The 20,240-nt window shown below is 44.2% G+C and overlaps 1 protein-coding gene across 3 annotated transcripts in view; it reads left to right on the top strand.

Moving 5' to 3' along the window:
* The window catches only part of Nwd2 (NACHT and WD repeat domain containing 2), a 144,820-nt gene extending 125,226 nt beyond the window's left edge, over positions 1-19,594 (top strand). For 2 of the 3 annotated variants that reach the window (XM_057773185.1, XM_057773186.1), the window contains exons 4-7: positions 5,349-5,552; positions 7,563-7,707; positions 10,345-10,934; positions 13,428-19,594. In XM_057773185.1, the coding sequence (XP_057629168.1) occupies positions 5,349-5,552; positions 7,563-7,707; positions 10,345-10,934; positions 13,428-17,363 (4,875 nt within the window). In that variant the 3' untranslated portion in view covers positions 17,364-19,594. Of the gene's footprint in view, positions 1-5,348; positions 5,553-7,562; positions 7,708-10,344; positions 10,935-13,427 lie in introns of those variants that run through there. The other variant, XM_057773187.1, reaches the window with a different exon arrangement.
* Positions 19,595-20,240: the final 646 nt, after the last annotated feature.

Here is a 20,240-nt window from a genome sequence, read left to right on the forward strand (position 1 = left end):
AGAAAGAAAGAAAGAAAGAAAGAAAGAAAGAAAGGAGGGAGGGAGGGAGGGAGGGAGGGAGGGAGGGAGGGAGGGAGGAAGGAAGGAAGGAAGGAAGGAAGGAAGGAAGGAAGGAAGGAAGGAAGGAAGGAAGAAACCAGTCAAAGGCACTCTAAGAAGGGCCAACATGCCTAACGCTGGATGAATAGGAAGAGTGGGGTTATGTAGTAGGAGTTGCAGGTTGTGTTCCTGCCACCCCAGCTCCTGGTCGCCTGGCTAGCTTACACCCTGAAATAACAACATACAAACTGTATTCTTTTAAACACTGCTTGGCCCATTATATCTAGCCTCTTCTCGGCTAACTCTCGCACCTGGACTAGCCCATTTCTAATAATGTGTGTAGCACCCCAAGGTGCACTTACCGGGAAGATTCTAGCCTACGTCTATCCTGGGTCGGAGCTTCATCGTATCTGCCCCAGAGAGGGGAGCTATCAAGTCTGAGCTCACTTCCTCTTCCTCCCAGCATTCTGTTCTGTTTACTCCACCCACCTATGTTTTAACCTATGAGGGCCAAGAAGTTTCTTTATTTTTTAACCAATGACCTTCCTCCATCAGGGTTATTAAATTAAAAGTTCCCTGTGCAAGTATTGGTGCTACCATATCTTCTTAGAGAAGCAGTCTGGAGCAGGCAACCACTTCTGGGCAGACTTGAGCTCTGTGAACCCAGAGATCCTTGTCAGCAACTCTCCCCGGGTTACAGCCTCAAGTGCTAATGAGACCCCCTGGAAGAGAATATCATACTTAAAGTGGGAGTTTTTCTCTTAATAAAGAAAAGAGACACTTACGAAGGCAGGGGTTTGTCTCACCAATGGTGACTGAGTTGGGGAATAGGGCATTTGTAGGGTCTGAGTTTCTGCCAGCACAGGAGTTGGGGTAGGGTAGACACCTCTCTTCTTCATTCCTCCTACATACGTGATGGCTCCCAAACAGCAGTCCTGAGGACACCTGCTACCTTCCTATGAAGAATGATGCCAGAAGCCCATATGGTCTGTTTCCAGACATATAGCTCATCAAACCCTTCAAGGAAAGGAGCCTTCAGTCTCTCTACTGTCTGCTAGAGTAAAACCGACATACCCTCACACCAGGCCCAAACCCAAAAGTGCTCAAGCCCAGACAGAGTTAACCATACATACAGAGCCAAGGGGAAGGGAGATCAATATTTGCCCAACGGAACAGAAAAATCAATCAATGGGGAGGAAAGAAAATGTTATCTCTAAGCCTTTGAAAGCAGTGGCTGGGATGTGTCCACACTGGCAGGAACAGAAGGAAAGGAAGACAAGCCTCTGTGCACTGAAGTTCACAGTTAGGGAGAGCTCAGTATTCGGGGAGCATTTCTTCCTCTGTTTTTACCTGCTTGAGATTCGCATAGCATAAAATGAGCCGTTTAAGAGGGTTGGAGTGATGGCTCAGCAGTTAAGAGCACTTGCTGCTCTTGCAGACGACAGGAGTTCAGTTCTCAGCATCTGCACAATGACGCACAACTATCTATAAGCCCACCACCTACAGGGAATCCAAAGCCTCTTCTGGCACACATGTGATACACGTGCATGCATGCAAGCAAAACATTCAGGAATAAAATAAATAAAATAAAAATAAAATATTTTAAAGGAACCATTGTAAAGCAAACGATCCATGCATTTCAACAAATGCCAAAGCATCATAAAGTATTTCTGACACTAGAATTGCTTGTGCCAAAGCTATGCCTGAAAGTGCTCAATTTTTTTCTTGTACTTTTTTGTACTTAACTCTCTAGATTTTATCTGAGCAACCAAATTCTTGCTTCCCACCTAACTTTCATAAGTTACCTTCGGTGTTTAAGAATGGAACAAATCCACATTTGATGGGGTGGGAGAGAGAGGTGATTTTGGTGTTCCGCATGCAGGAAAAAACTCACATTTATGTTCCTATGTGTAATGGATAGACTGCTTAAACAATGCAGTGAAAAATTAAAATCTTTTCTTCCCATGCACTTCTTCCGTCCCAGGTTCCAGGCACATTTGTTGCTAATAAGAATGCAAAATGACATGAAGTCCCTTGGTTTCTCAGTAAATGTTTATCTAGACCAAACAAGCTTGGGGTTTGTAGCCAGAAGGATGTAGAAAATCTTTTTTCTTTTCTGTGGTGGAAGGAGACAGTGGGTAGAGAAGCTGCCTTCTGTTCACAGGGTCTGCAGCCACCTCAAAGTCACTCGTGGATATTTTCCAAGGCTGCTTCAAGACACTGTCTCACTGGGACTCCGTTTTGCCAGAGTCTTCCTGCAAAGCTTGTGGATTTGGTGTGGCTTCCTTGCCCTGCTCTATCGCTTGTGTTAGACTTTGCAACTGTGCTAGGCTGACATTCTCTAAGCCCACACTCTCCATTCCTGCTAAATACCTGTGTTTTGCAACTTGTATGCTACCTTAGACCTATAAGGAACCCAAAATCCAAGGAACCCAAAAAGTCTTCCTCAAAAATGTTCTAACAAATTTCTTTTTTACTGTCTTTCAAATAACAAGACTAGGGAGACTCTTGTCTTAGATTCCTGAAAAAAAGAAAAAAGCCATGATTTATGAGCATTCCACCTTAAGGAATAATCAATAGATAAAAAGGACGAGGGCAGAACAATCCAATAAGCAGTTTTAGACCTCTCTAGCATGCTATTACTTCTATAAAGTTCTGTTTCCACTATGTAGTAGGCGCCCAATATATGCTTATTATTTGAACTGAATATGGAAATTTTTCCATTAGTCATCTTTATGGTGCATTTAGCCTTACTATATTGATCAAATAACTATATTGCTTGGTGCCAGGTGCTCCACTCAAAGAAACAATTATTTTTAAATAGGTTTCGATTTTCGTAAAGATCCATTCTGTGCCCAGCTCCTCTGCTTAGGTACCTGCCAAACATCATTCGTGAGATCATTGGTACCCCCAGTGCCCACAAGCATGGCTTCTTGAAACTGAGACTCACTTGAAAACTTGACTGAAAATGTGAGTCCTGGGAGGAGTTTTAGCTGGGGTCATCCTTTTGTATGCCTGGGAGGAGTTTTAGCTGGGGTCTTCCTTTTGTATGCCTGGGAGGAGTTTTAGCTGGGGTCATCCTTTTGTATGACTGGGAGGAGTTTTAGCTGGGGTCATCCTTTGGTATGCCTGGGAGGAGTTTTAGCTGGGGTCATCCTTTTGTATGCCTGGGAGGAGTTTTAGCTGGGGTCATCCTTTTGTATGCCTGGGAGTTTCCCTGGCACCAGGCTTTCCCCCAACCCCGAAATGGCCAGCTAAGACTCCTAGCTATAGTGGAGAAGATGCCTGAACTGGCCATCTCCTGTAGTCCGATTGGTGACCACCCTAATTGTCACCAGAGAGCCTTCATCAGGTAACTGAAGGAAGCAGATGCAGAGGTCCACAGCCAAGCCCTGGGCCAAGTTCCAGCAGTCCTGTTGAAGAGAGAGAGGACAGATTGTGTGAGCAGGGGGGGTCAAGGTCATGACAGGGGAACCCACAGAAACAGCTGGCGTGGGTCATAGGAGCTCACAGACTCTGCACGGACAGCTGGACCCTCTACATATGTGTGACGGCTGTGTATCTTGATCTATTTGTGAGGCTCCTAGCAGCCGGGTCAGGGCCTGTGCCTAACCTATGAGATGGCCTTTGGGAACCTATTCCTCATACGAGGTTGCCTCACCCAGCCTTAATACAAGGGGAAGACCGTAATCCTACCTCAATTTGATATGTGATTCTTTGTTGACGCTATGGGAGGCCTGCATCTTTCTGAACAGAAACAGAGGAGGGATTGGGGGAGGAGCTAGAGGAAACAGGATAAGAGGAAGGATGGGAAACTGTGGTTTGAATGTAAAAATAAATTTAAAAAATTAATAATAAAAAAGAAAGGAAAATGCTTGTTCTGGACTAGTTATCTTGAGAAGTTCATCCTGTTCCAGTGTGCACCGCACCGCTTCCTTCTCTTAATGCCTGGGCTTAAACTTAAATCCACATTAGTCCTTTCTTTTTTTTATTTTTATTAAAAATTTCCACCTCCTCCCCTCCTCCCATTTCCCTCCCCCTCCCCCCACTCCCTCTTCCCCTCCCTCTCCAGTCCAAAGAGCAGTCAGGGTTCCCTGCCCTGTGGGAAGTCCAAGGTCCTCCCCTCTCCATCCAGGTCTAGGAAGGTGAGCATCCAAACAGACTAGGCTCCCACAAAGCCAGTACATGCAGTAGAATCAAAACCCAGTGCCATTGTCCTTGGCTTCTCAGTCAGCCCTCATTGTTAGCCACATTCAGAGAGTCTGGTTTGGTCACATGCTCCATCAGTCCCAGTCCAGCTGACCCTGGTGAGCTCCCTTTAGATCAGCTCCACCATCTCAGTGGGTAGGCGCACCCCTCACAGTCCTGACTTTCTTGCTTATGTTCTCCCTTTTTCTGCTCCTCATTGGGACCTTGGGAGCTCAGTCCAGTGCTCCAATGTGGATCTCTGTCTCTATCTCCATCCATCGCCAGATGAAGGTTCTATGGTGATATGCAAGATATTCATTAGTGTCTTAATAAACTCTAGTTTTTCTTTTAAGAGATAACAAAATACAAATTCTTGGATTTCCCCCATGACCCCCTACAGTAATTTTAAGCATGAGAAGGGATAGGAATCTCCATTTTAACAAGGATTCTGGGTGCCACTTAGACAGGTTATCTTCAGGGCAAACATTAGGACCTGATCCATTGAGATGACCACTCTCAAGTCTGAGGGGCAAGTCCTTGAACTCAGGGAAACCGTGGCTTACTTTAGCCGTCCATTTGCACTATATGGCTATTTATTGCCTTCTTGTAGCACTAAGAGAATGTTTTTTGCTTATTTTTCTGTGGAGTTTTTTGTTAATCTGATAGGGGGGCAACGCTTTCTGTATACATTCGAACTGTAGCCTGTGCCCAGTGGCCCTGCCTTCTGGACTCCCTGGTTGTGTGGATCTGGGGCTGAAAGTCACGCCATCAACCTTGGCAGAGCAATCACTGCATTAGAAGTTTCGGGTGTTTGAAAGTTTTGTAAGGTTCAGCATGCTTTTTTGTCACAAATACTGGCATAGAACAGCTTTCGTTTTGCTATATGAACTTTGAAGAACCCGCAGTAAAACTTTTGAAGTTGTCGTCTAATGGATTATGCAAACTATTTCCTCTGTATTGAATGACATCATAATTATAATGGGTCTAATTGTACTTGTGAAGTCAAATATGCACTGTGATGATAAGAAAAAATGACTTAACAATGTGTCTTTCTGTTTATTGATATTTGCTGAGTGTCTTCATGCTGTGGGTATAAAATGAACTCTCTTGTTGGCTCACAGGGACTTTTAGGTGAAAAATATGGGAACATTCGAATCCCGGGGGAAGTTGAAGCTTCGGAGTTCGAAATGATTTTGGATGCTGCCGTTGAGGCCAAACTAGAGACAAAGTTACTGGAGGATTGGTACTGTCGGGATGAGAACTCTGTGCCCGCAGCGTATTACCTCAGACCCAGGCTAGAGGTGACGAGAAGCAACAAGAACCCAGTAAGTCCACCTTCTCTGACTTCCCTTTAGGCTGATTTTCCTTCTCTCTGGCCTATATCTACCATAAAGTATACTAATGAAACTCTCTGGGGGGATATGAGAGAATTATGATTTAACTTACTCTAATTGGCATATATGCCTATAATCTGTCAAATTCACTAATCCTATTAATTCTCAAAATGATTCTGTCATTATCTTACCAAATACCAACTCTCCTCTTACCTCTCCTTCTGGTTAGTCCTTATTGTCATATTGGCACACCCTAACGTCACCTGGAAAGAAGGAATCTCAATAGAAAGAAGTGGCCCCCTCAGATTGGCCTGTGTGTGGAGTGTTGTTTTTATTGCTAGCTGACGCATGGCTTCTCAGTGTGCTGCAGGCAGCTCCGTCCTAGGCAGTGACCCCAGGCTCTATAAGAAAGCTAGCTGAGCATAAGCCAGGGAGCAGCATTCCTCCAGGGATCCCTCTTTAGTCCTTGCTTTAACATTTCTAACAGTATATGTTCTTGTGACTTGTGTAGAATCATAGAGTAAATTGGTTTATGCCTCAATATCTTCTCCTGTCCAACTTGGCTTTGAAGTATATCTATTGCATGTCTTTGAAACGAAGCGAAGGGCCATGAAGGGCACAGTAAGTCTGTTTGTTCCTTTGAATGTTTAGAGGAATTTTAAAAAGACTGATATCCATCTGTCTTCCAAAGCAAGCAGCGGTGATATAGCTGGTACCCAGACAGCTTTGGGAGAAGAGCGAGCAGTCATCCAGGGATCTTCATTCTGCTGTTTGTCCTTCTGATCTCTTCTTCGTGCTGAGGAAGTCACGTCAACATCACCAATTTCCCCATATACACACTGCCATTACAATAATGCTGTTTTAGATTGGGCTAGTAGCGTAAACTCAGAGCATCCCAGGGTTGAATACAGGAGCAAATGTAAATAGCATGGAAGGCGAAACCCCAAGGAGCTGTTTCACTTGGTGGTCTGGGGACACTTGCTCCTATATGACTATTACTTGTTGGCTTTGTCTCCATTTATTTCTATGATCCTCCAGGGAAATGTAAATCAATCTCAAAATGTCCAAAGTGATTTATGCATAAATCATTCATAATTATTGTTGAAGAAATAAATGTGTGAATGAGACTTTTAAATGTTCTGAGACCACATAAACATTTTTTTCCTGTTAAATTGTCCTCCAACTTTCTTAGCCAAGTATAAAAAAACCAATGTAGCAAAAAAACAAAAACAAAAGACATGTGGTGGCATACAAATCCCCCTTGACTCTTCTTCTCTCTTCCGAAGACATTATAAAGATTATATTTTTATGACATTTAAAATCAAAATACAAGAAGGAAAGCTACAGTAAAACAATAAAATCGTCTTATTCCCATTTACTGTTACTATAATGAAAATATGAAAGTCTGACTGCTCTCTAAGGAAAAGAATTTCCTTTAACTTGCAGTTTGGGGCTTTGAAAGTCCAAGGACCGGCACTTCTATCTCCTGAGCCCCTGATGAGGGCCCTCCTGACTACATCATCACAGTGGGAGGTCATGCAGAAGGAACCACATGGTGAGACAAGAAGCCAGAGAGCCTCGGAGGCTGGGCTGACCCTTTTTATATGCAGTACCTCCAGAGCTACCTGGAGCCCAGTAAGAATGATACTATTATGTTCTGAGAATGGCATTTTCGGGGATATAACCATCTTCCATCACACCTCACCTCCCAGTATTACCAGGATCAATGAGGGTCAAACTCCTGGCACATATAACCAACGGGAACCATAGCAAGGCCAGCACACAAACACTGTCTGGGTCCTGCCTTCATGTAGCCAGGGCGAGTTCCCATGTAACAGGAAAATGATTTCTTACTTCAGGATTATTGACAAGAGGAGGATGAAGCGAGGACTTGAGAGACCGGCTCTCCTAGCTAGCATCTGCGTATCCAGTCTTGCCCTTAAAACACTGGTTTCTCTTTTGTGATTTCACAACTAACTTCTCCCTTTTAACGTTTCCTAGATGCAGTCTTCTGCCGGTCCTGAAAACGAGAGGCCATGGCAAGAGATATCAGACGAAATCAAAACAATCTTTAAAGCTGCCGTGAAGCTGCTCCATGAGCAGGGTAAAATGAAGCACAGCCAGGCTAAGAGGTACCTGTTTTCAGGTAATTTCCACGCGTCTTCAGTAAATTAAGAAACAGATGAAACATGGAAGCATCCGCAGCTTCCCTCTAGGGATTCTTTAAATTTAATCCCATTTGGTACCAAACAAAGTTAGTTTGGTAAATGTTTCCACATCCCAGAGAGATGCGTTAACTCACAGGAAACCCTTTGCTTTGCTTGTCGGTTTCTCTAGCATGTGTGATTTTGAAGGAAGTTCAGAGGTGTCCGGGTATAACAGTCAAGATTCTGTCATTGTTTCTCAGTGGGGGAAGGGGGCCTTCCCATACCTTAGTCTCCCAGCACGTGTGTGGGGACCTATCTTGGTCAACGCTGAGGCATGGAGAGGCTGGAGAGACAGCCATGGATGAGGAAAGTCACTGTTCTCCTGAAAACAAACCACAGTGAGGCGAAGAAATGATTGTCAAGTAATAAGTGAGCAAGTTCTTTATAGAAATTAAATACTCTGTAACTTGAGTAAAACATAGTTATAAAAGGAAGTAGCTGAGGAGAGGTGTTGGAGGCCTGGAGTGGAAAGGGTAGACTGAGGAGCTGATGTTTGAGATAGAAGATGGAAGAAACCAGAGCTCGCAGTATCATGGCTGTCTCAGTGGAGCATCCCAAGCGGTGGGAGCAGCTGGTTAGAATCCCTCAGAGGGGGTGGACTGGGCATTGGTGCACAAGCACAGTTCTCAGTCAAGGGAAGAAGGGGTTTGTTTATTCTGGAATGAAAAATGAATGACCATGGCCTAGGAACATGTTCAGGCTACTCCAAATACCCTGTGTAACTTGGTAGCAATTTCCTGAAGCTTTTGTAGTTACAGATCAAAAGGAGGTAATAAATCAAGGCATTTTCAAATTCATTGTTAGAAACATCAGATAGGTTACAGTCCCTGCTATAGACATGTCTTATTTCTATTGCTGCAATGAAACACCATGACCAAGGCAAGTTGAGGGAGGGTTTATTAGGCTTATTTCTCAGCATGGCTGTTTGTCACTGAAGGAAGTCAGGACAGGAACTCAAGCAGGCCAAGATCCCAGAGAAAGAAGATGAAGAGGCAACTGAGGGGCACTGCTTACTGACTTGCTTCCCCTGGCTTGCTCAGCCCACCTTCTTCTAGAACCCAGGACCAGCAGCCCAGGGATGGCACCACCCACCATGGGTTGTGGAGCTGGGGAGGAGGGTATGGAGAAAATGTGTCAGGACTCAGTTTTATATTAAAAATAGCACACACTCACATGCATACATACACTCACACACACACTCACATTGACCAAATTTATTTTCAACCATTAGGGAGAATCTTTTTGGGAATGTACATACAAACAGGCCCTTAGCTTCCACTGATTTACTGGTTAAGGATGTTGTCAGACAGCATCTGATGCTTTGTCCTGAGTGGTTTTGTGTGTCCACTCGACACAAAATGAGGGAGAACTCTCTCTCTCTCTCACACACACACACACAAACACACACACACACACACACTCCAGCTCCTCATTACAGAACAGTCTGTAGCCTTCCACAGACAGGTAGAAGCCTCATTGTCAGAAGCTGAAGGGAAGACGAGACCTGAAAGAATAAGGCAGTCATGGTTTCGAGAAAACAAACACTGTTGGTAAAGGTCATCAGATATGCAGAACAGGACTTCCTTTTACAATTCATGATAAGGAGGTGTTGAGGAAAAGCAATAGTAATTGCACTTTCAGATCACAGTTTTGGATGCTGTGGCCTGGGAACACAGATTCCCAGTACCACGTTCCAACGCATCAGGAAGCTTTCATAGTTACAGAGCGAAAGCCATTTGTAAAAATTCAAAAGGCACTTGGCCTTCAACCACTGAATACACAGATGTAAACAGCTTTTTGAAGCTAAGAATCATTCTGGTGAAGCCCACTTAAGCAAGTGCAAAGGCAAAAAGTGAAAACAGCGTCCGGGGCTGGGGGAGAGGACAGTTTGGAATCTGTGTACATAAATATCAGAAATTCTATTGTGAAGCTTTCTATTTCTATCACAAATGTTGAGGTGAGAAAATTATCTATTTTGATTCAATCTTGGAACCTTCAGGCCACAATCAATCAATTAAATGCTCCGTTGTTTGGGGGTCTGTGGTAAGGTCACACACCATACAGCACTAGCTTGTATTTTATTTGAAGATGTACTTTTTTGTTTCGACTTCAGCATATCTACCTAGGGTATAATACACCTTAAACTAAATGATGGCACCACACTGTAAAGGAAGGCCTGGCAAGGAACCAGAAGCCTAGCTATATGTCACTCAATACCTCCTTGTTTCCTGGCCCTGCTGTTTCCACATTTAGAAGGGCTAATGTTGGAGATGGAAATTAAATTTAAAATGTAAAGTCATCACTATGAACCCAGCATGCCTGCTTTATCTGCTGTGTTCAACTTCTTTTTCCAATTGGGTGGGAAATAAAATATTTAATGGAAAAATCTATTCTTCTGGGTCTTACCTGCTTAGGAAAAAACTAATGTGAACTTGGAAATCATTCCACAGGTTGCATCATTACAAACTATAAACAAAATAACCTCCCCAGAGTGACAAACAGCTACATGTTAGGAACGAGGGCATGCGCATGGCTCCCTCATTCAAGGCAATAATCCTCGTCTTAACTTCTTCCAGCTATCGAGGATGAGTTTGACTTTGCTCTGGGCAAGCAAACTCCAGCGTTCCTGAAGAAGTGTGTTTGCTACATCAGGAAGATTGCGAACATCGAGCGCTTCGTGAAAATCCCAGAGATGGGGAAATACATGGACATAACTGGAACAGAGCCCAGAATCATCCGCGACCCAGAAGCTCAGGAGAAGCTGATAAAGCTCAGGGATGAATTCATTCCTACCATCGTGGCATCCTCCAACCTGAGAGTATACACGTCTGTCACTCATTGTGACATGAAACTGGGCTATTCCCAGGAGATAGAAAATCATTACATAGAAGGGCTTGGTAAGCAGTTTTATGAGGACATGATTGACATAATTCAGGCAACAGTGCAGCAGAATTTTGACACAGAGACTGATACGCTGTACGATGAAATTCTTCAGCACTCTTCACTATGTAAAACATATGCCTCCTTCTATGAATACAAATGCGAATCGCTAAACATCTTGCATAACTACATCCTGCCAAGCAAGACCGGGCACATCAACCCTCTGGTTGTGTATGGTGGACCATGCACTGGGAAGACTCTCCTGCTAGCTGAAGTAGCAAAAAAGGTAAAATAAATAAACAATCTACTCTTTCCTCCCTATTTTTGTAGAGATATCATTCGTTGGGAGGAAAACGATAACAATCAAATTCTACTTTCATTTTTTTTCTATGTTTACTATCTGAATTAAAACTAGGCTTTTGGGAACGGATATGTCCGTGTTTCTTTTTTGCTCGTCTAACGGCTATGCTGTGAGAACAAGATGCATGGGATATAACTATAAAACCACTTTCTTTGGTCACTCAGTATTCCAACTCATCTACCTTACTTGGATGAAAAGGGGAACCAATTCTTCAAAACACTTCTCATCCCTGTCAGGCAAAAACTAGCCGTCTCGTTTCTCTAGCCACTAAGTCAGTGTTAGTTCAACAGTAAGGGCGTCCAGTCTCAGGTTATAATTAACACTTTGGTCCTTATTTTTCTCCTTCATCTGAGACCTGCCGCAGTCAAGCCCCTCACTGTGGGCATGGGAACACGGATATCTTTATAGACCTAGCACATTTTCTCCCTCCTTTCCTAGCTTCAACCACATTTATAACCCCTACTGAATTATGGTGTAGTGGATATAGGAAGACAAGAAACTTGGGAGTTCCTACATGACCCCCATGCTGCTGTAAGTGAGCGCTGAACTTTTCTCTGAATAAGCATGAAAAGCCGCCTGCCGTCTGCTCTCGTCCTGCCCACCATTTCCTGAAGCTTCTTCTCCTCCTGCACCCCAACCCCACACCTACTGATCATCTCACACTGCAGCTAAGAGCGGGGCAGCGTATCCTTCTCTTGCTTCTTGCTTTACCACTTCCTAGACTTCCGATAACAAACTTTCAGAGTCTTTAGGTAAGATCCTCTCCGCAGCCCAGCAAATCCCTCAGGCAAGCCCTGGGGTGAGGAAAGTATCCACTCTGACCATCTCCACTTCTCAGGACTTCACGTTGGGCTCGCGGGAAATACCCAGGTACTCTTTGGCCCTCAGAACTCTGGGCCCACAGATCCAGCCCTGAGCAATGGCTCTGTTTCACTTCTCCATCAGAGTTGTTAGCTAGCCTGTCACTTAGCCTCATGTCTCTCTGATGTCACCAGGCCCCAGATGGCCATGTCCACTGACTTCACAGAGTACTTGAGGCCTATACTGAAGTCCCTGGATCCGTGGATCTTAAATTTTACTTTTTTCTTAATCTGAACTATCTCAGAGATCTAAGTTTCCTAATTTATAGGAAAAAATCTATCTATAATAAGTCATAGAATTTATAGGCTAATGCCCTTTTTTCCTAAAGAGTCTTCATGATAATAGAATGGCTGGAAAGCTTTATGTCTCTAAAACTGCTCTCTGGAGGGATGTTTTGTACTTGATCAGATTCCTTCTCAGCTTTGACTTCCCAGCCAAAGAAACAATACTAAATTTATGTGGTCTCTATATACTTTTCTCCCCTAGCTCTAGAAGGAAGGAGGGGATGCGGAGAGGGGAAGATAAAAGAACATGTGGGAGGGAGCAGACGGGGCCTCTACTCTGACTGTGCTTCTAATGACTACTCAACTTGAAGCAACTCAGTGATTTAGCCTGAGCTTCAGTTTCCCCTCCTATTAAATCTCTGTCTGTAAGATTATAGATCTTTAAATTATCTCTGTCCATCCTCGTGCCCTTCAGAGACAACAAGTGCAACAATGGCTACCTGTCACCATAGTGGAACACCAGAAAGCACAGACATTAATTAACCTCATAGAACCAGAATTCTGTGGATGTTTGTAAAGATTTATTCTTATTTTTAATTATGTGTATTGTGTATGGGTCGGGGGAGGGGAGTATGTGAACTTGAGCACAAGCAACCTCAGAGGCCAGAAGAGGGTGACAGTCTCCTGGAGCTGGAGTTACCAGGTGGTTGTGAGCCCACTGATATGGATGCTAATATGATATTAAGAGCAGTCACTATTAACTGTGAGTCGTCTCTCACCAGTCTCAAATTGTACAGATTTTTATGATAAACACCCATCAGTTACAAAAGATTCTATTTTGCATAATATATTGATGGTGGTCAATATTTTATTATGTTATAATTAACTAGAAGTTGATCATTCATGTATGGAATTATATATTCTCAATTAATGGAAACATTTACTCAATGTAATTTATAAATAATTACTTAAGTCAGCCATTAAAACAAATGCTAAGTATATACTGTGTGCTAACAGCTATCCAAAGTTAGGGATTTGGATGAAAAAAATGATCAGACGGTGTATCCAGATTCATGATTATTAAATACTCTGTAGCTTTTAGAATTCAAACAAACTTTTCCTTATGGAGAAGAATTTACGATTTTACTGCCTGTGAGTCCCACCTGCAGATCTGCACAGGAGCTTTATGGCAGCATTTGGCCTTCCCACATGGTCTGGGCCTTTCTTGGATCAGGACTATTTTTAGTCTGAGCTCTGGGGTGAGGGGAGATCCTCTTTGATTACTGTGGTGTAAGGGCACAGCCCTATTCTAAACTTTGCTTATATGTTTTAGGCTTATGGCTGGCTACATGAAGACACAGGGCCAGACGCTGACCCGGTTGTCATCGTGAGATTTCTAGGGACGACTGACATGAGTATTGATCTGAGGACACTCCTTCTAAGTGTTTGTGAACAACTGGCAGTCAGCTACAGGTGTCTGGTTCAAAACTATCCTAAGAAGATACATGACCTTCGTGACTTATTTATCAACCTGTTGAATGAGTCCTCACTGCAGAGACCCCTGGTGATAATATTTGATGCCCTAGAGCAGCTCTCGGAGAGCGATGACGCGAGGAAGCTCTGGTGGCTGCCTGCTCACCTTCCCCGGTTCGTGCGCATCGTCCTCTCCACCCTGCCCAATAAACATGGAATCCTGCAGAAACTAAGGTGCCTTATCCACGAAGAAGACAGCTACATTGAGCTGATTCCCCGAGACAGAAAGATGTGCAGCCAGGTCCTCAAACACCAGCTGCTGAGGGTCAAAAGGAAGGTCACATCAGGCCAGCAGATTTATGTAAACAATGCATTCTCCAAGTGCACTCTGCCTATGTTCGTGAACCTGACTTTCAGGGAGGTGAGACATTGGAGGTCTCACAAGGATGTAGATGAATCCTCCCTCTGTGTGACTGTCCATGAAAGTATAGAGCAGTTATTCTGGTCCTTGGAGAAGAAGTGTGGTCAAAAGCTGGTCTCCAGAGCTCTGGGTTATATCACCATGGCCAAAATGGGCTTAAGCGAAATGGAACTGGAGGATGTGTTAGCTCTAGACAACAGCGTTATGAATGAACTCAATGAGAACTCCAGACCCAGCAATCCCCTGAGAGTACCTTACCTGTACATTGCAAGGCTCAAGGAGGGTCTCAATGGATACTTAATAGAAAGGCACGTGAAGAATGTCACACTCTTAGTGTGGGCCAACAGACATCTGCAGCTCATAGCTCAGAAGCTGTATCTGCAGGAGGACAGAAACCTTCGCCAGATGCACACGATCCTGGCTGATTATTTCCTAGGTGTGTGGTCGGGAGGCAGGAGGAAAGCGTTCTGCCTGGAAGACCCCTACTTGAATGGCTGCCTTGACTTAGAGAACAGAAGCCTGCTTGAGGAAGAAAAACACTTCATGGAACAAGCATCCTTTGACAGGCAGGCCCCAGATCAGCCCTGGGTTTTCCAGTGTAACCCATTAGAGCCTGACATCTTTTTCGTCAATCACCGGAAAATGTCTGAGCTCCTGTATCATCTGACGAGGTGTGGGAAAACCGATGACCTGCTTTACGGAATCATCATGAACTTCAGCTGGCTTTACACCATGATCAAAATTGGCCAGTTTGACAAAGTGCTTGCAGACATAGAACTGGCCTACAACTACTCACAAGAGAAAGAGCTGAAGTTCCTAGCCAGCACGCTCCGTGGCATCAGAAATAAGGTCATCACCTTCCCAGGTTCCCTTTCAGCGGAGCTTCAGCAAAGGCTACTGCCTGTTGTGAGTTCCTTGCCCAAACTTAGACATCTTCTTTTAGAATGTGACAAAGATGGACCCAAATACTGCTCCATTGTTCCTCTTCATTCATCCATGGACGTGACATACAGCCCCGAGCGTCTCCCCTTAGCGGCCAGTCACCTGCACGTCACGGAGATTCTGCCCACCTGTAACCCCAGCACGGTTCTCACGGCATTAGAAAATGGCTCCATCAGCACATGGGATGTAGAAACTCGCCAGCTACTCAGGCAAATCACCACAGCCCAGTCTGTCATCTTGGGCATGAAGCTCACCGGTGACGAGAAGTACCTCGTGGTTGCTACAACAAACAACACCTTGCTGATTTATGACAATGTCAATTCCTGTCTTCTGTCTGAGGTGGAAATCAAAGGGACCAAGCACGGGAGTAGCTCCACCTACATCAACGGGTTCACACTCTCGGTCAAGCATGCCCTTGCGTGGCTGGAGGCCAGCAAAGATGTCACCGTCATTGATCTGCTCTACGGATGGCCCCTTTACCAGTTCCACTGCTGGTATGAAGTGACCTGTGTCCAGTGCTCTCTGGATGGGGTGTATGCTTTCTGTGGCCAGTACCTCAACAATACCACCATTTTCCACTTAGGGAGTGGAGAAAAGTTGTGCACCGTGACATCAGAATTTTCAGGTGGCTTTGTAAAGTTTCTCCTCATCCTGGACACAGCTCAAGAGATGGTCATGGTGGACAGTGAGGGGAGCCTCTCTGTCTGGAATACAGAGGACATATCCAACCCCCAGCTGACGGAAGACTTTGACTGCCGAAAAGAAGATAGCGAGGTAGTGAGCATCGAACTTTCGGAGGACCAGAGCGCAATTCTGATCTGTAAAGCACTGAGCATTGAACTCTTGGACACTGGCATGTGGAAGGTAGCTGAGAAGTTCAGGGCCAGGCACAATGAGCGATTTATATCCGCTGTGCTCTCCAAAAATGGAGACTGCATCATTGCCACCATGGAGAGTACGCCAGCCGTGTTCTTCTGGAGGCGGGATACAGGCCAGTGCATGGCAAGCCTGCAGGAAATCTCAGGCACCATAGTTAAGTTGGTAAAATCTAGTCACCACAATATGCTCCTGTCTTTGTCAACCAGCGGGGTTCTTTCCATTTGGGATATAGACATAATCACAGCTATGTCCAACATAGATAAAACAGGAAAGCCCATCCAGAGTCTGGTGTTGCCTACCAGAGGGGAAATCATCTACTCTCTGGATGGCTCGGACTGCGTCCACAAGTGGAACTTCAGCAGCGGGTTCATTGAAGCAGTATTTAAGCACGAAGGAATAGTTGAACATTGTGTGTTAACATCTGCTGGAGACATAATGGTGACATCGGACGACAAAAGCAGCCAATACGTCTGGCATACCAGCAGCGGGGAAAACCTCTTCCGAATCAACGGGCAGAGGATATCGCAGCTGCTGATCACACATAATGACCAGTTTGTGGTCTCTCTCTGTGAGGAAAATGCCTCCAGAGTTTGGAGACTGGCCACGGGCCACAGGGTCTGCAACATCTTGACCACATTGCAAAACGCCTTTATCACCTCTGCAAACACCTTCGTGGTAGGAATGACGAAAAGTAAAGTGCTGGCAGTCAGTCTTTGGACAGGGAGCATCACCAAGAAATTTTGCTGCGAGGATGGGATCACCATTGTGAATTTTAAGTTGATCCCCGACTGTCCTGACATTATCGTGTTTATCACATCTGCTGAGACCGTAAACATCTGGAGTCTGACCGACGAAGTGATCTGTCGACGTGTGCAGCTTCCAAGCAACTTCTTGAAAAACCTGGAGGATTTTGAAATTTCTCCCAATGGGAAGCTAGGCATTATATCCCGGGGAGATGAAAATATCAATGTGCTAGATTTACACAGTGGAAAATTGCGGGTGGTTCACGCCTCTGGGGTCATCTGGAGGCAGAGACTCTCTCGAGATGGTCGCTACCTGGTATATATTTGTTTCCGGAACGGGGAAGAGGAGGAGGAGGAAAATGACGCGGTATCTAGTTTAATCGTAATGAGACTGGCTGATGGCAAAAACATCGGTGCTTGCTCCCTTTACAAAACACCAACTTTCCTGGCACTCTCCCAGAGACACCTGAACATCATTGTCGGCTTTGACGATGGGAGTATAGGAATATACACGGTTGTGGACCGCGTAGATGCCGCGCTGAAAATCAAAATTGCCACCTCCAACAGCAGGCAGATCTTCAACAATGCAACACAGACATCCAGGCCAAAGTCGAGCAGCTACTCCTTCAAAGTGTCTGTGGACTGCCTCTGGAGAGAGTCCACGGAGGTCTTTGCAAGAGACAGCCCCATCACGGTGAGTGACTCCTCAGAGTCCAACGAGGCAACACCTTCCAAGAAACACAACTCGTGTTACGACCGGGTGTGTGCTGCCCTAGAATCCCGAGGCCACAGTTATACACCAGATAACTGATGTGATGTTTATCCTGCTCAACTGAAATACATAATCCACATACAACAGGAAAAAAAAAGCAAAGTGCGTCTTCTGCATCATAAATGATTAGCTGCTTATTTCTTAAAGGCAGGGAAGAAGCTGGAACTCTCAATTACTAATACCCTCATGAGAAGAACAGAACTATGAGACTCACCTCGGGTGCCATCTTTCAGTCCAAATGTATTAAGCAAATAGAGAATGTCTTCTATGTGATAGTAAAATGGCCATTTCGCCTAGAAGAGAGAGGATCAAGTCTTTTAAATTTGCTGTGTAATAAGAATTAGCACAATTCACCGCACTGATGCAGAGGAGAGAAACTAGAGCTGTAGGTGGAGCTGTGGAACTGGAATCAGTTCCACAGAAGCCAGCTGGAGTCGTGAGCGCAGGGAGCTCCCCGGCTCTGCGTGGCGGTGTCATAGCAAACTGCGGCCTTAATCTCTCTTTACGTTTCTCACTCCTGACAACTGTGTAACCCTCGTCTGCACACAAGAGGTCTAACGGTGCAAACGTGTGTAAGAAAGATGTCCAGATGTGTTCCAGTTTCCCAAGACGCCACATAAAAATGTGAGACGGCAGACAGATTGGACAATATCTAACTACCACTATTATAGGGCTATTGAACATGCGGAGTCAGTCTTTACTAAAACACACAACGGCTGCATGCCCAGGTTTCTGTGTAATGGAATATATCATTTTTAAACTGTTTCTGTCTTGGATTGCAAGAGAACCCACTCGATAAGAAACCGCAATCTTTTCACACCTTTTCCTGAGATGCGTTTTTTTGTGCTGAGCGTAAAGAATTACAGAAAGGGCATCACAAACTTGGCTGAAACACCTGCTCATTTCTTTCATTGTACTGGCAAGAGTCTGTGCTCTTCAGTCAGCTGCTGGGAAACCCAAGTTACTTCCCAGACCCCTGCAGTATCTCTTACTAGAAAGCGAGCTTTTGAAACACGCCATCTCTGAACTACTGATGACATTGCCTTACTCTCTCTCATCCGTCCTCTCTCCTGTGTGACATGTAGATGAACGACCAAATACTCTGGGACACACTGAATATGCCTGTCTCTGTGCTAAAACAGTCCGTCCAAAGGTTCTTCTCAGCCCTGTTTGTAATCACTTTCTTACTTCTATACACTTATGCTTCTTTATCCGCTCCACTTCCAGACCGGAGGACTTTCCTAGTCTTGCCATTTCAAAGCAGAAACTCTGAAATGGTATATTTAAAAAACAAAAAATACAAAAAAAAAAAAAAAAAAAAAAAACAACCTTACCAGTTTGAAGGAAAATGCGTCTCAGAAAGTGAAGGTGATGTTCTTCCTTCCATGTTCTCCACATGGCATGTTGTGGAAGAACTTTGAATGGAGTCACCAGCGGTGGCTGGTTTGATTTTCTTTGAAAGTGGAAGCTGCTTAAATCAGAACAGCGAACAAGGAACCGGCTTATTTTCGTCCCAGCTCTGCTGCGAACTCATCATGCACCTGTAGCCTGATCCTTAACCTCACCAGTGTTTTGTTTCTGTGGACTGCAAAATAAAGGAGGTGACGGGTTCTGCTACAGCCTGCAGCCTGGTGGGGATTGTGGGAGCAACATGAGAAGCATGTCACAGCTGTGACCTATCAGTTGCCGACACAACGGGAAAACGACAATTATCAAAACCCATGGAGAATCCAAGTCAATTGTTTTTCCCCTGTGAACGGATTTAACATGCAAGCGTTTGAAGGCGTCACTCGGATATCAACAGCCTACGCATGGGGAAAACACTTGTTCAGTGTGTCCCTCCTAGTGTAGCCACCAGCCAGTAGGTGGAAGCCCAGGGAGGGCTAAAATCCATATACCCATCATCTGGAGTCCTTACTACTAGCTCTTCAGTCAACACATTCTTATTCCTGTCATAATCGGTTGATCCTCCATGCCATACATTTCTAAGAATTAAATGCCTAGATGGATTAAATGTAGTGTGTGAGTGTTCTGTGTAAAAGCCAATAGAGTATATCAAGTGGCCTGAATAATTTTTCCTAACCTGTTTGCAACTGATAGCTCATATTGAATGTTTTTATGTAAACTTTGTATCGTTGGGATGAATTACCCAATCAGAGATTTATATTTTCATAAATGTTACATTTAGTCAAATTTTGTTACAGAGTTGTTACACTAGAAAATTATTTCAGTGTTCAAACAATATACAGTCTTGTGTATGTATCGTTTGTATGAATAAAAGATGAGCTACTTAGGTTTGAGTGTTGTTTAGTTTTTCACCGCCGAGGTTGGCCAGAAGTAGAAGACCTCAAGTACCAGTAATTATTCAAATTTACCAAAGGTACGCTAGGATTGTTCCAGGAGTTTCCAGGCACAAAGCCATGTCACCTAACACCTCAGCCTTGTGAGTTTGGTACTATTACTACTCCACATTTATAGGAGTAGTAATATATTATATATTATACATTATATATGTGTGTGTGTGTTTAGACATAAAGGACTGTGGATGTGACTCCAGTGGATCACCTGCATCTTTGCTAACTTTTTAAAAGCACATTAAAATACAGAAGTTGATACCCAGTAGTCACTTGGTGACAGTAACTTCTAAGATATTTACTAATTTGCAGGTATGAGATTCAGTTAGTTTGTTAAAGGTCACTGGAAGTTACCAGAAATACCTGAGTTTGTTTTGTGGTTTATTTTTTCCTTTTCTCCAGTATACGGAGATAGTTGATGAATTCAACCAGCAAATATTTACCTAATCACAAATTTCACCAAGAACACAGAGGTAAATAGAATAGCTCTTGCCTGCTAGAATTTCAGATGCAACAAGAAAACAGGGAGAAAAATAAGTTCTTTGCATACATCTGAAAGGAC

This window comes from Chionomys nivalis, chromosome 6, assembly GCF_950005125.1.
Source record: "Chionomys nivalis chromosome 6, mChiNiv1.1, whole genome shotgun sequence".
Lineage (NCBI taxonomy): Eukaryota > Metazoa > Chordata > Mammalia > Rodentia > Cricetidae > Chionomys > Chionomys nivalis.